Source organism: Bubalus bubalis, chromosome 21, assembly GCF_019923935.1.
Source record: "Bubalus bubalis isolate 160015118507 breed Murrah chromosome 21, NDDB_SH_1, whole genome shotgun sequence".
Taxonomy (NCBI): domain Eukaryota; kingdom Metazoa; phylum Chordata; class Mammalia; order Artiodactyla; family Bovidae; genus Bubalus; species Bubalus bubalis.
Genome location: NC_059177.1, coordinates 14,431,432 through 14,447,835, shown reverse-complemented (window position 1 = coordinate 14,447,835; position 16,404 = coordinate 14,431,432). Strand labels below are relative to the sequence as shown.

The 16,404-nt window shown below is 49.0% G+C and overlaps 1 protein-coding gene across 7 annotated transcripts in view; it reads right to left on the bottom strand.

The window, feature by feature from the left end:
- The window catches only part of TRAK1 (trafficking kinesin protein 1), a 100,844-nt gene extending 89,842 nt beyond the window's left edge, over positions 1-11,002 (bottom strand). The window contains exon 1 of one of the 7 annotated variants that reach the window (XM_025272072.3): positions 10,743-11,002. Coding sequence is in view for 3 of the 7 variants with exons in the window: in XM_025272065.3 (XP_025127850.1) it covers positions 7,063-7,153 (91 nt within the window). In the remaining 4 variants the exon portion in view is untranslated. Of the gene's footprint in view, positions 1-7,062; positions 7,290-10,742 lie in introns of those variants that run through there. The other 6 variants (XM_025272076.2, XM_025272065.3, XM_025272066.3 and 3 more) reach the window with 6 other exon arrangements.
- Positions 11,003-16,404: the final 5,402 nt, after the last annotated feature.

The following is a 16,404-nucleotide window of genomic DNA, read 5'->3' as shown; positions in this document are numbered from 1 at the left end:
AGCCTGGGCTTTGTGTTGGCATTCTCTGGCTCCTCTAGCCACACGAGTTCATTTCCTTCCATCTGCCTTTCATGCGACTCACACTACGCCTGGCGTGTGCTCACTTGTCTGCTGTCCAGCCCGTGGCATCAGGTCCGCAGTCACCTTCCCCACCGTGGCCTTCACCTCCCAGTCAGACACTATCTAACTCCCCACCTCTCCACTCCTGGACCATCGCCCTCCTGGATCACACCCTGGTCCTCCCAGCTCTCAAGCCCTCCACTCTTTGACCCCTCTACCACATTACCTCCAGCGCCTCTGCCCATCCATCAGCTTCATTCTCACAGCCCTTCCCCCCTCTGTGGTAAGTTCGTGGCATCCACAGGACAAAACCCAATTCCGCACAAAAACAAATGTTCTACCTTACTCTGCCCTGCAGCTGGGCTGGGTGGGCTGGAGGGAGGAATTACAAAGCACGCTGGGCAGACAGAGAGCCCTAGAATGCCGTGGGCTCCTAGGCTCACCACCCCATGTCCCCTTCCAGCATGGTGCCCACAGAGGTCTTCGGGCACTAGGGACAGAAGTCAGATGGGCTGGATAGGGTCTGAAACAGCCTCTCCCTGGACAGTGAACTAGGGTAACACAGCCTCTGCAGAGTTTCCAGGTGCCCCGTGCCAGAGCTGGTTGGGCCTCTCTCTCTCCTCCTCTCCCAGACGTTGGTGGTTCCCTCCTGAGGATGCCCAGAACTCCCAGCCCGCAGGCCTCTTCTTCACTCCATTCCCCTCTCTGCCCAATTTACCTCCATCCAAGAATTCAGAAGGCTTCCTTGGTAGCTCAGCTGGTAAAGAATTCTCCTGCAATGCAGCAGACCCTGGTTCGATTCCTGGGTCAGGAAGATCCCCTGGGGAAGGAATAGACTACCCACTCCAGTTTTCTTGGGCTTCCCTGGTGGCTCAGATGATAAAGAATCCTCCTGCAATGCAGGAGACCTGGGTTTGGTCCCTGGGTTGAGAAGATGCCCTGGAGGAGGGCATGGCAACCCACTCTGGAGAATCCCCAATGATAGAGGAGCCTGGCAGGCTGCAGTCCATGGGGTCACAAAGAGTCAGATACAACTGAGTGACTAAGCACAGCACAGCACAAGAAATCAGAAGAGGTCTAAGCACAGCACAGCACAAGAAATCAGAAGAGGTCCTGCATGGGCACTGCAGGCAGGGTGAGCGGAGACCCTCTCTGCTCCATCCTCTCACCTCCAAGGTGTTTCTAGCTAAATCCCAGTGTTTCCCAATGAGCAGTCCAAACTCCTTCATTATCACAGGAATTGTGTTACCCGACACAATAGGGAAAGGGGCCAGCTTTACAACAGGCCAACTTCACCCCCTCCATATGCTGGAAAACACCAAAGAACATTAACCCAGCATGGCCTGTAACCTGTTGTCTCTACCTAAGAGGTCCTGAGTCTTGGCCAACCTAGATCCATCTTGGTTGTAAAAACTTTCTACAAAGGGGTAGGGGGAAGAACTGTGTTTGTTTTTATGAAGTGGAAGACAGGAAGAACTGGGAAAGGAGAGGAGGAGAAGGGAGGAGAAACAGGTGGCAAGGAAGAGAGAAGAGGGGTGGGAGGAAAAAGAGATAGAGGGAGGGAAGGGAAAGAAGTGGGGAGGGGACGAAAGAAGAAAAGGGGTAGAAAAAGAAAACTGAAAATGAAAGTTCTCCAAGACCACCATCAGGAACCAGAGAGCCCACTGGCCCCAGTCTCTATGGCAGTCCCTGTTCTGCATATGAGATCTTTTATGTCTGGCTTCTTTTACCTCGCACGCTGCTTCCAAGTGCTATCCATGCTATATAGCATATATCAGTACTTCATCCCTTTTTATCCCTGAATCCTACCCCATGGTATGAATATACTGCATTTTGTTTATCCAATCATCAACTGATAGACATTTGGGTCTCCTTTCTGGCTACTGTGAATAATGCTGCTTGGAACACACATATAAAGTTTTGTGTGGACTTATGTTTTCATTTATCTTGGGTACATAACTTGGAGAAAAACTGTTACGTCATACAGCAGCTACTATGTTTAACCTGAAGAAGCACCAGACTGCTTTCCATGGTGCAAGCTTTGGGGAAGTTCGTTACACAGTGACAGATGACTAATACAAGAGAATTAAACGAAGTCAGACACAAGAGGCATTGAGGACCGTGTGAAGCACACAGTAAGCACTCTGTCGGTGTTAGCTACTATTATCAGAGCACCTTCCCCCCCAGGGCCTTTGCTCACGCATTGAGGACCGTGAGAAGCACACAGTAGGCACTCTATCGGTGTTAGCTACTGTTATCAGAGCACCTTCCACCCCAGGGCCTTTGCTCACGCTATCTTCAACGTGTGGATTGCTCCTTCCCTCTCTCCCTCTCTGCCGACACCTACTCAGCCTTCAGATTTCTGCCTAAATATGGCTTTCCTACAGGAGCCTTCTTAGAAATGCCACTTCAGAAATCCCCTCTACATAATCTCTAAGCACCCTGTACTTCTGTGAATTACGGACATAGTCATAGTTAAACAGTAATTTGTGTAACTATTTTCAAGACATTTTTTCCTCTTCTGAAATATAAAAGAATCTCACCCTGGCACACCACTCTACCCTCTGTACACACAACAGAATCTCCAGAATACCTCTTAAAGGCCAACAACCCACTAGAAAAATGAGCAAAGACAAAAAGCAGGCTGTTTGCAGAAAATGAGACAAAAGAGAAAGGAGGAACAGACTCATTCATAATTAAGAAGAAACAAAATAAGATGAAATACCATTTTGTATGACTATCTGATTAACTATGATGAAAATGGTCGATTAAACCCAAAGACCCCTGCCTCCCCACATGGACACTGGGCACTAAATAGGTGCAGGCTCTTTGGAGGGCTGTGCTGCGATGCACAGCAAATCCTAAATTATTAGCCCACAGACATGTGAAATAAGTGACCCAAAAGACATACATGCAAGAATGTTGTTCCTTGGGGCACTGTTAAAAAGCAAACACTGGGACCAAAGCAACTGTCAAGAGGGGACTGACAGAAACAGTGGCTCATTCTTGGCCGCTGAGAGACCAGTATGGTTAACTGCCCTTAGAGCTAATACTTGCACAGCAACCCTATCCACAGGGGCAGCGCCTGCTGCTCACTACACACTCTAAGGAGGCCAGGTCCGTGAAGCTACAACCAGAACTCAGGCTCCATTATTTTACTTTAGTTTCTCCTTTACATTACAATAAGGCATTCCATTGTTATTTCTAAGATGATGTATTTAGAAGGATTCATTACCTATTAACCTGGTTAATAAAGGAGGAATTGCACAATGTTTGTTACAAAAAAAAACCCCATTATGTCTGAGAACATAAATAAATGGAAGATGATAATGATACAGCCAAACAACGAGCAACTATGAAGCCATTTCAAAGCATAAGGCAACATCCTATGTACTGCAATGAAGCAATCATAATATTGTTAATTTTTAAAATGCAGATTTGGGTATATGGCATGGTCCCATTAGTGTATTTTCAGAAAAAAAGAATTAGTTGCATAAAAACTTACTGGAACGATTTTTTAATGGTTAAACTGTACAGATGGAAGGGTAATTGCTACTCACATTGACTATGCTTTGGTACACTTCTGAGTTTTACTATTTGCATGTGTAATTTTTATCATTAAAACTCTACTTAAATGAACTTAATAGAAGAGAAAAACACACAATGAAGGAGGTTAAATAGGGTCAGAAAGAAACACTGTTGGGTCCAAACCCCAAGGATGACTGGTTTACAGGAGAGGACAGGCCTCCCCACTCTGCACCTCCTTAAAGATGAGGGGGTATCAGTCCCTGCCCGGCAGGGTTGTGCTGAGAACAAAGTGAGTTTCCAGAGCAGTGCCTGGAAGCCTGCCAGGCACAGAGCAACTACCCAGTAAGTGTCAGCCTTTGTTAGGATCTGTGACGGCTAATTGTCAACTAGACTGAGCCGTGGGGTACCCAGATATTTGGCCAAACATCACTCTGGGTTGTTTCTGTGAGGGTGTTTTTGGATAAGATTAAGATTTAAATCGGTAGACTGAGTAGAGCAGATTCCCCCTCCATGATGTGGGCGGGCCTCATCTAATCCATAGCAAGGTCTGAATAGAACAAAAAGGCTGACTCTCCCTAGGGTAAGACAGAATTCCTCCTGCCTGACTGCCCTCCAGCTGACATCAGCTTTTTCCTACCTTTGGACTCAAACTGAAACACTGGCTCTTTCTAGGCTGTTAGTGTTCGTTGCTCAGTCATATCTGACTTTTTGTGACCCCACGGATTGTAGCCCACCAGGCTCCTTTGTCCATGGAATTCTCCACGCAAGAATACTGGAGTGGGTTGCCATTCCCTTCACCAGGGGATCTCCCTAACCCGGGGATCGAACCTGGGTCTCCTGCATTACAGGCAGATTCTTTACCGTCTGAGCCACTGAGCCTGCTAATCTCTGGACTGGAATTACACCACTGCCTCTCCTGGGTCTCCAGCTTGCCAACTATATATCTTGGGACATGTCAGCTTCCATAATTGCATAAGCCAATTCCTTAGAATATGATATACAAACATATATAATATAATAAAAATATCCTGTTGGTTCTGTTTCTCAGAAAAGCCCTAACACAGATCTATGAAATTTGATTTGTTCCAAGTCCAATTACAGCTATAAAGTTCCTGTTCATGATAGTTTCTGCTTGATTTGCTCAAGTTTGTCTGAGGTCAAGATCAGAGGTCAGAGAAGAAAGTCAAGGTTCTTGGGGCCATGAGTCCCAGAATCACCCGTGAACTGTGTGGCTGGCAGAACATTCAAACCCACCTGCAAGCCACACCCAGCACTCTCTCTGGCTGAATCCCTTTCAAGTCCCTACAGCAAACCTCTGCAGAGGGGCACAAAAGGATGCTGAGGACAGAGACGCACGTCTGGCCCTTCCAGTCCCCCTAAAGAGCAGTTTGAACACAGCGTGTGTGAAGCGACAACTGCTCTGATACTTGCAAAACAAATCAAAGTAAATCCATTATGAAAACCTGGTACCTAAAGGAACACCCTTAGGAATGCTTTTTGAGGCTGGGGACTCAATGTACTGAAGCCCTTGCAAAGCACCCCTGATCAAATCTTTAATAACACTACTCTTTATTTTTTATTTTATTTTTAAATTTGGCCACGCCATGCAGCATGTGGGATCTTCATGAGACCACAACTAGGGATCAAACCCGTGGGCCTTGCATTGGAAGTGCAGAGTCTTAACCACTGCAATGCCAGGGAAGTCCCTTTATTTTTTAATTTTATCATTTGCCAGCTTCCTAAAACAGTTTGAAACGGGCAAAGACCAACACCAATACATCAGATACATTAAAACTTGTCTCAAATTCAGAACAAAAATGAATTATGAAGATAAGAATATATCAGGCTTCTGTACCTATAGCCTGTCAATCATATGTCAGGACTCTTACTAATAATTTTAACTAAATTTTACAGTACATGTCAAAGCCCTGTCTAATAAATATTCTACCCACTCACCTAAAGATGAGGAGTGGAGAAGCAAGGTCAGCGTGTTTAAAAGACAAAAGTGCGTGTTTTTGTGTTTTGCTGAAGATTAAGTGTTAGCTCTAAAACCAGCATAACTGGGCCCTCCTCCTGCACTGCACTTGCAAAAACAAACCAACTGCGAAACCGGGGCCATTCAACTGAGAGAAGCAAAGATCATTTCTAAGTTACGAATTCAGAAAAAGATGTGCGGTTCCCTAGACTCTAATTCACATTTTCTCACTCTGTAAAAGAAGGGGTGTTTCATCGTCCATTTTTTTCTGTTTCATTTAGCCAAGTAAGCACCATGGACACTATACATGTTCAATGGAAAACACAATAAAAATTTTATACTAGGCAGGAATTGATAAGCAAGACTTCACATTTAATCATAAAAGAGGTCCGTAATATTTTATTTGAGCATGTTTTCAGAGGATAAGTCACCAAGTCTGATGGCTTAAATTGGTGACAGAAGAGGAACAAATCTGAAATGGTGGCCCTCCTATGACAAGGACAGTCCCCATGAGCATAGTGGGAGCAATCCTGGCCGGCTCACAGCGAGTCACTTCCGCCTCTGCCCACCTCCAGAGCTCTGGAGGGGGAGACCAGATCTCACCTGTGGACACCATCAAAAAGCTGGCCTCCGGTAGATGCTAGCTGAACAGAATTACTGACCAAGCCTGAAGATATTTTAAATACACATACACCACAGCATCTCCATAATCTCCCATCCAGAGTTCTCACGTCTTGAAACCTACAACTGAATGGAACAAGAAGAGCTCGCGCTTCCAAGAAACTCACTGGTGTGTGGTCCCAGACAGACCATGAGTAACAGCAAATAGACAGGACAGAAACTAGATGCACCAACTGTCGGACTCTGATCAGCTTAGAGGAAGTGAGCAGAAACGTTAGCCCCACAACATGAGACAAGCCAGAGCAGAACCGATTAGCAAGCGCACCATCACCGGGGTGTGGACGGGAGGGACAGGACCAAGCACATTTAATACAAAGGGGAAAAAAGAAAACAGGGTAGAAAAAGAGGAAAGGATGGGGGGAGATGCTGTCTGACTGTGTTCCTCACCTTCTGAAAAATCCCTTGCTGACCCAGACACCAGATGAGGCTTTAAGAAACAGGATCAGGAAAGTCACAGAGGAGGAGAGGTCAGAGAGGACCTTGGAGACCTTGCTGAGCCGCTTCAGAGATTTCGGAGGGCAAGGTGGTGGGAGTCCTGAAGCCTGGTCCCAACTCAGACACGCTGCTCACGGCCCCGCGGGGGTCACCCACCTCTCCTGAGCCTGGATGAGGGACTAAGAGGGGGGTGAGCGGCTTCCAAGGTCCCTCCACTCTGCATGTCAGCAAGTCAATACTGCCGTTTCCCATCCCAGGTCCAAGGACAACCTGCCAAGCTGAACAGAACAAGAGAGAAACGACTTCTCCTGCGGCCTTTCGCCTCTCTGGCCACAATCGTCACAAAGAAAAGCACAGTGGACACGCCGGGCAAACACACTCACCACATGAGCTTGTCAGAGTGAGCCTGCCTGGGCAGAGTCCTGGCAGAGGCTGGGCCCTCACAGGCTGCCCGAACTGAAACATCAGGGCCATGTGCAGAAAGAGACTCCAGCAGCAGTTCAGAGCGAAGAGCGATCCCCCATTAGCACCCAGCCTGGGCAGCACCTCGGCCCAGCCACCTTCTGCACCTACTCAGCATTTCTCTGAGTTTGCTTGTTGGGGCAAATCCTAAGACTGTGCACTGCCCTGGAAGCACAATGGGTTACGTAACTCCAGGCAGCCTGGGCACCCTATCGGCTCATCTCGTTAAACCACCCCAAACCAAAAAAATGACGCACCCCAAAATGTGATATCCCTGGGGAGGAGGAGGGAGAGGGGGAGTGGGGCTTTGTGCTGGGCAATTTGGCTTTGCCTAAAAATTAGAGAGGAACAAAAAGCCTGTTGTTCATCTCAGCGCTCCCTGGGAACCGGGGGTGGCATGGATTTATCTGAGGCTGGATGCCAAGCGGTCTCCCAGGACTGCGCTTGGCAAAGCCCTTGGAGTCCACATACATGTTCTTGGGGATACTCAAGAGGGCTTTCTGGTTTGTGTCTTCCTCCCGAAGACCAACATATAAAGCTTTAACCTGAGCGTGTTCTGCACTGTCTGGCTGCCTTAAGCACGTAAGAGTGGCTGTGTTTACACTCTTGTTTACCAAGCCGCTGCCAAACGTGACAGCACTGAGCTGTCTCTCTGCTGTCCCGGGGCGCCTGCTACGGAGGTTCCAGCAAAGAACCGCCAGCTACCACGCCCCATAGGGCTTGACGTTTCAGCACTGCCATTCTGCCATTACTCTGCCCTCGTTTGTCACGTTCAAAGTGAAACTACTTTAACAAGTGAAACACTTCCTGGATTTCACTGGCAAAATGCCACTAGAATCCCAGTGGTGAGCTTATGTGTTCAGACAAATGAAAATGCAGTTGGGACACTGCCTCCTCTGAGCCCTCCTGGTCTCCCCCATCCTTTCCCCTTCAAGGCTCAGCCAGGCACCCTCCATGGTGTTCTTCCGTGTGCCTGTGCTTATCATTGGTCTAACCATGCTGCATAGCCTATTTCTACTCGCTTATCTGTCTCCCCACCTGGACTGTATTCCTGGTGGAGGTGGGGCAGGGAACATGTATCTTGGGGTCAGGATCTACATCAAGCCCCACCCCTTAGAGCTCAGGGATCTTAGGCAGGATGCTGAGCCTTTCCTGATTTAGTCCTTTCACTTGCAAAAAAAGGGACAACATTCCCCACTTTATGAGAATGCAGTAATAATTAAAGGACACATTTCATTCACTCAGCAAATAGTTACTGAGTAATGGCCACACGCAGGTGCTCTTTCAGTCATGAGACTCAAGGATGCACAAAATCTGTGCCCTTGCCTTTGTGATTACCCTAGCAGTAGTTCCTATTTAACTGCAAGTTTGGTCAACAAAATGCAACCACGGAAGTGCATGGCTAAATCTGGGGAGGAAGCTAAAGCAGGTAAGGGAGATGGGGAAAGGGGTAGACCATTCTCTCTGCAGGGGACTCACTAAAGGCCTCCAAGGAAATGCCATTTGGAGAAAGTACAGTAGGAATCAGGAGACCACCTGCGGTTAAGGCCACCCAGGTCCTGGGCAGCAGCAAGAACAAAGGCCCTGAGGTGGGATGTTCTGGGTCTGTCCAAAAATTAGTGAGGAGGCCAGTGTTATCTTGAATGGAGTGAGTTGAAGAGGAGATGGGTCAAATGGGCACAGGAAACCCTGGCACTTAAGCCATGGACAGAAGGGAGCCCAGGGGAGGTGTGGAGCAGAAGAGTTAAGCCATCCAACTTTGTATTTATTGAGTCACTCCTTTGGATAGGCAGAGACTGGACTGCACAGAGGCAAGCAAGGAAGCAGGAGGCCACCGCAACAATCTGAGCGTGAGATGAAGGTGGCTTCGACCAGTTACAGTTGGGGCTGGCGAGAACCAGTCAAACTCTGGACACAGTGTGAACCATGAGTCACTAGACTTCCTAGTGAACCAGGATAGGAAAGAGATACAGAGGTCACGAGTGCCTCCAAGGCTTCTGGTCTGAGCAGCTGAAAGGGCAAAAGGACCATTTAGAAAGACTGCAAAGAAAGCAGGTGGAGGAGGAAACCAGGAGCTCACTAAAGGCCAGGGTAGTCATAGGCATCCACGTACAAATGCCGTGCTGTGGAGTCAGACCCTCACATCTGGCCTTCAGGGAAAGTCCATCATGAGGGCAGGCACTGGTAGCAGTCAGCGCAGAAGCAGGTTCCAACTCCTGGAGCCTGGGAGAGATCACTTAGGGAGTCACAGACCCAGGAGAGAGAAGAGCTGAGCCCTGGGGCCTCCCAGTTCCTGGAGAGGAGCAGCCAGCCAGGTCAGGACCCAAAGCCAAGGGAGGACCACATTTTTAGGAGAAGGGGGTGGCCGGCAGTATCAACTCCTGCCGAAAAGGCTGAGGATGGACTGCCGAACTGCACGAGGCCATCAGTACTAGGGGTACGGTGGGGCCCAAGCCTGTGCATAGTGGACACACGAGAAAACAGGAGAAAAACCAGAGTCAGCAAACCAGAGAGCAGAGACAGGGATGCTGGCTGTGGGGAAAGGAGCAAAGAAGGATTCCTTTTAAGAAGGAGAATGTGGTCACCTGTTTTTGTGCTAATAGGAGAGACACAGGAGCAAGGAGAAACGGATGGTGTGGTAGAGACAGGACAGGTACTGGACGCGTGTCCTTTGGGGGCCAGGGAAGTAGCAGGAAGATTCAGCACACAAGTGGAGGAAGGGCTCGGCACCCAGGGGTTCGGCGGCATCTCCATGCCCCTTTTAGCCAGGAAGCTTTTGACATGGGGTGGGGTGGGGTCCTCAATGCTTAACTGGTGAGAAAACGGTGAAAACCAACTGGAAGCAAATCTGCATATCTGAAATTGTCAACGAACATTATTTCCAACAAGAGTGTGAAACCAAACGGTGCAGACAAGGTGAGAGCTGGGCAGAAACTTCGATAAAAACGCAACTAGATGCATTATGAGGCTCCTTGCTGCTGTTCCACACACCAGCCCTCACCGTTCCCACTCGCAGCCCCTCCGGTGCTGGCTCCAAACACTTGTCCCGAGGATCCCTCAAGGAGAGAAACAAGCCAGAGCTCCGTTACAATGTGCCTGAATAGCAGGTGCTGCCGGTACACTGGATGGGTGGGGGGCGGATCCCCCTGTTCCCAGGACACTGGGAAGGTGTGACTGACACAGGCGACTATGAGAACTTGAACTTGACAGTGTGCACAGGGCCCTGCGGGGAGTTCCCCGCTGCTGCAGCCCACAGCACCATGGCGTGTTATTTTCATTACACCTGTTTTATGTCAGAAGAAACAGAGCCTCAGGGAGAGGGGCAAGGGACCAAACCACCCTGAGCACCGCTACGGGCCGGGCGCACGGCTCAAGACTCAGTGCTCCCATCTCTAACCTTCAGGACAATTCTATTACACAGTGTCTTCATCTCAGACAGTTCAGTTCTGGACGGTAGCTCTCACAATCCCAAAGCTGCGACTCCGTGCCCTTTGGTGGTCTCTCCTCAACCTCCAGGTCCCTCCCCAGACCCCCTCCTGCGGCCCACCATTCCCCGGTCCTCACTGACTCCCCCATCCCTGGCAGGGAGAGGACCCCTTACCGGTGATGGTGCAGGCATCTCGGTAGCCTCTGCAGCTGGGCGCATCTTCCACGGCCTCGCTCACATAGTGCTCCTCGGGGATGCCCAGGCCGCAGGCTAGGACTGCATGGTTGCACGCCTCCAAAGGGGGCACAGAGTTGGCCAAAGTGTCGTCGTGCAGAGCTGTGGCGTCCAGCTTGGCAGGTTTCACGGGGAGGTGCCCACTGCCATCGGTGGCCCCGCTGCTGGAGTCTGGGGCAGTCGGGCAGACAGCCCCCAGGAGGTCGGGCACACTGGCAGCGGCTCCTCACAGGGAACCTAAGGGACAAGCCAGAGAGAGGAGCACGGTGACTTAGAATCTCTGAAAAAAATGAACAAAATCTTCAGAAAATAAGAGCCCTGAGGTGATGAGTGATCACATTGCAAATTCTGTTTCCTTCGAGCCCAGGTATTTCCAATTGAATTCTTCAGTTCCGATAAAGAATTACAAGTGAAGCTCTACTCAACTACTCAGGGACCAGTACAGACTGAGATACAGGGCATGTGGCTTCATTTATTAACTGAAACCTGTCTGAAAGCAGCTCTAAGCAAATGGACAGACTGGACCACAGCTAAGATGAGGGCGCCTACCCTGATATGGGGCTCCCCAGGTGGCTCAGCCGTAAAGAAATGCCTGGCAGTGCAGGAGATGTGGGTTTGATCCCTGGGTCAGGAAGATCTCCTGGAGAAGGAAATGGAAACCCACTCCAGTATTCTTGCCTGGGAAATCCCATGGAGAGAGGGATCTGGTGGGCTACAATCCATGGAGTCACAAAAGAGTTGAACACGACTTCACAGCTACACAACAACAACCCTGAAACGACCATACCCAGGCCACTTGGCAGCCACACAGAGTGTGGGAAGAGCTGGGTGTGAGCATTCTGTACAAGACACAGATCCATCTCTCTGTGTTTGCTCGGTCACCCAGTGAGTGTCTGACTCTTAGTCCACCTCTTACCAGTCTCATTTTTACAGCTGAAGGACAGGGGTCCTCAGAGAGGTTCAGAAGTTTCCAAAGGTCACGGAGCCAGGTGTGAACTAAGAAAAGGGATAGGAACTCCGTGGGAAAATGATCCTAGGCACCTGGCCACTGCCCCTCACTCTAGTGTATGCAGACATTCCCAAGACTTCACACAGGGTTCAGGAACAAAGCGGTCGCAGCCCTGGATGCTCTCTGGCTCCAGTCAACCCTGGCACACCAAGCAAAAGGCTTCTTTCAGGCAGAGGAAACAAACGAGGCTTAAGCAAAGTGAGGGTGGACGGCCCTGAGAGATGAAAGCGCCTCTGTCTTACTCGGTTTTACTTGGGGAGCCTGCGGGAAGCAGAGATTTTTCTTAGCAGAGGAGTGAGAAATCCTGCAACCGGGTCAAATTGTCAGCAAAAGAGGGGCCAGGAAAGGAAGCAGGAAAAAAAAGAATGCAAGCAGGCCAGCGGTTTTGCATTTGAGCTGAGGGGGTTATCCTGCCTCTCGCTGGGGCCCTTGACCCAGGTGCCCTGCCTCACTCTTCTCCTCCACTCGTGGTCCACGATTCCAACCCCCAGGCTGTCAGAGAAGACTGGAGTTGCTCAAGCCTAATCCAGTTTGCTGCCAACAGAAAACATATATGCACCTTCCTACAATTTCCTTCTTCTCCAGCATGGGATTTTTTTGCAGCTCAGAACTTGAGCTAAAACCCCACAGAGCTGTGTGACACTGGGGGGATAGTGTTGCTCCTCCAGATCTCTGCCGCACGATCATGAACAAAGAAGGGACTGAATGAGCATCAGAAAACCAGTGGCCTTGCAGCTGAGCCACGCCAGGAACCCCAAATGCAGGTAGGCAGAGCTGCAGGAGGGCGTCTGTGTCCTCATCAGCCCTTGCCCCAATCCCCAGTGATATTAGCATGAACCTTCTGCCACCCACATGGAGGTGACCTCTGGCAGGAGAGTCAAGTGACACTGTGCAGACAGAGCTGCCCTCTGTGAACATGAATCACCCATTTCCCAAGAGATAAAGGAAGAGGTTCCTCAAGGACAAACTTCTTCCAGGGTGTCAGAAGGAAACGTGACAAGGAGAAACCCATGCTGGGGGAACCCCTCCAGGATCAGCCAGGTGCCTGAGCTTTCAAGGTTTATGTTCTGGGGGGGCAGAGGCAGCCAATATATCCAGGGACTAACTTACTGTCACAGTTCAGCAATTCTGAACCAACAGGTCCCAGAACAGCAAAAGTTTTCATCAAGGGACAAATTGTTTACCAGGACCATATAGCCCTCTACTTCTACTGTAACAAACTGCCACAAATTTAGTGTTCTGAAATAGTCATTCATCAAGTCAAGACTGCTATAGGTTATAGCAGTCCAACAGGAGCCTTGCCAGGCGGGCTCCAGTCAAGGCATCAGCAAGGCTGAGCTCCTTCCTGGAGCTACAGGGAAGAACTCATATCCAGGTTTATTCAGATTGTTGGCAAAAATCAGCTACTTGTGGCTGCAGGACTGACGACCATATTTCCATGTTGGCTGTCAGCCTGGGGCTGGTCTTTGTTGCTCGGGGCTGCCTGTGTTCCTTCTCATGCTTTCCATCGGCTCCAAAAGGCCTCTCTCCAGTCCCTGCACGTGACCCCTACGTCTCAGAGCCAGCAAAGGCGTGTTGAGTCCACATGCTCTACCTGCTTCTGCTGCATCTTTCTAACCTCCTCTCCTGTTCTTTTCTGTTTTCAAAGGCTCATGTGATTACACTTACATAATCCGGGACAATCTCCCTATCTTAAAGTCATGTGATTAATAATCTTATTTCCATCTGCAAAGTCCGCTCATAGCAGTACCTAGATCACTGCTTGACTGATTAACCAGGGGATAGGAATCTTGATAGAACAACTTGAGATTCTGCCTCCCTCAAGGGCCTTTGGTTCTAAAAGAAACAGCATGCTTTAGAAGCCCCCACATTTCCCCAAGCCTAGTGAGAAGGCAAACCAGTCAGCCCACAGCCACTCAGACCCTTTTGGTCCTAGAGGAAGATTTAGATCCAACGATGGGTACCACACAGGACTGGGTGTGGTACCCAACCATTCCCTACAGACTGCAGGGGTCAGGTCCCAGATAGGCTCATCTATAAAACGTGGGTTCCACCAACCAGTTGTCAAGTTGCTGGAAGAAGTAGACATAACAAAAGCAGATAGCCTGCCAGGCCTAGGACAGCAGGCCTGAAACTGAATTAAAAGTTAGGAGACCTGCCCTAAGGATCATAAGCATTTAAGCACCTGAATGCACAGCGGAGGCATTTTTTCAATACTTATTTTTATCTTACGAATAATAACATTAGGCCAGGGAACTTGCAGGCTGTGGATGGTCCTAAAGGAAAAGAGTCATTTGAAATCAGGGTGAACACTCCAGAACCTTGACACCTGCTTCAGGATGACTTGCTTACAACCTATTAATATCTTGACTATGGCATGACTGGCACCAGGGCTTCCCTCTCTCTGGCCAGGGCAATGTGCTTTGTTGCCATCTTCAGCTACTTCTCTGAGCAAACTGCTGCCTGCTTCAAAGGTGGTAAGATGAACATGTGCTTTTTCAAAGTGCAAAGAGCCCCAGCATTCCTTGCAAAATGAGCCACAGGTCTGGCACTGGGCTTGGTCTTTTATATACAGGATCTTGTTCAAGGTTCACAGCCTATAAAGTAATATCAGTATCTGCTTTTTATAGGAGAGAAAACAGGCTCAGAGAGATTAAATAATTTACCCAGGATTTGAACCTAGATTTTTTTTCCCTTTATCATATTTTTTCATTGAAGTTTAGTTGATTTACAATGTTATATTAATTTCTGCTATACAGCAAAGTGATTCAGTAATACATATATACATTCTTTTTCATATTCTTCTCCATTATGGTTTATTATAGGATATTGAATATAGTTCCCTGTGCTACACAGTAGGACCCTGTTGTTTATCCATTCTATATATAAATGCTTACATCTGCTAACCCCAATGTCCCACTCCATTCCTCCCCCAACACCTTCCCCTTCGGCAACCATAAGTCTGTTCTCTATGTCTCTGAGTCCGTTTTGCAGATGTTTGCATCACATTTTAGAGTCCACATGTATGAACCTAGATTTAAATGGCTCCAAAGATGCTGCACTATTAGAGGTGTGAATATATTGTGCTTATGTGTTTAAAGTTGTTCTATGTCCAACGGAGAATCAGATGTTTCATGGGATCTTGACCAATGATCGTTATTTTGCATCTGTCCACTGTCTTTAAAAACAAGGCTCTTGCCATAACAGAGGCAAAGGGACTCAAAACCCCATTGAGACTACTCAATTCCTTGTTAGAAATACGCATGCCTCAGATAGCCCAGAGATGGGGTCTGGCGTCCAGGGCCATGCCGAGCTGGCTCACAGCTGATGGGCGACCGTACTGGTTTGCTCCTCTTCTACCACCTCATCTGACCTTTCTGGCCAGCTCCTTAAATAACGGGACAAGGGGCTAAAGAGTGGAAAATATGACGTAAGAGTTGAACAGATGGAGAGGGAGGGGATGAGCTGCAGTTTTGCAGCAATAACGCAGAACTGGCCAAAAGCAGCCACTGGCCCTGCAGGAGGATACTGCTCACTGAGGGCTTTCACATGGGCGTAATGCCCTTTGTCCTGTAAAATAAATCCTACAGCATAGCTTGGTAGATCTCCTTATTCTGTGAGGTAGGGGTGGGGAATGGGGGTAGGGCAAAGTTAAGCGACTCACTCAAAGTTTTCTTCATATAACTGGCAAGAAGCAGGACTGGAAGCATTTCTTATTTACTCAAAAATTTCAACTACTGCTACACCATGACGCTGCACAAGGAAGGAGCAGTTTGGGAGAGGGCATATGTGACTACCCCACAGAATGAGTAAGAAGACTTGGAACAGCTAATATCAGCAACTACAGCTTCCCTGGTGGCTCAGACAGTAAAGCGTCTGTCTGCAATGCAGGAGACCTGGGTTCAATCCCTGAGGTTGGGACGATCCCCTGGAGAAGGAAATGGTAGACCACTCCAGTACTCCTGCCTGGAAAATCCTATGGACGGAGGAGCCTGGTAGGCTATAGTCCATGGGATCGCAAAGAGTCAGACATGACTGAGTGACTTCACGTTCACTCCAGAAAGTCGGAGCCATGTTGGGAACCAAAGGCACAGGAAAGGAGATGCCCTATGGTCTCTAGGAGGGCTATCGCAGCCTTCTGTGAAGTCCTATGAGACCCCTGAGGGTCCCTAGAAAAGGAGAGGCCGGGATAGCTGGAGACTAAGACTAGAATGACTGAAGGAAGAACTTGAGCATGGAATGGGGGCTGCACACTTGTACCCATCACACGTGACTAACGCCTGTGCCGTCACATGCATACAGCACTTGCACCTCACGCACGAACCCAACAGGCGTGCCTGACACATGTGCAGCTGCCGTTACGTGCCCTTGTCACGTGTCCCCGCCACGTGTCGCTGACCCATGCAGCAGAGATGTGCGCCCATCACACGCCCCTGACCCATGCACAGGATAGGTGCACCCATCACGTGAGCGGCTCCTATATATGCACCTAGTATATGTGGGATGCCTCTGTGTCTTTCCTCCCTTGCTCTCTCTCTCTCTTCCACACATTCTCATGCCTAGGCACCCACATACACATGTGAAATAAATTTC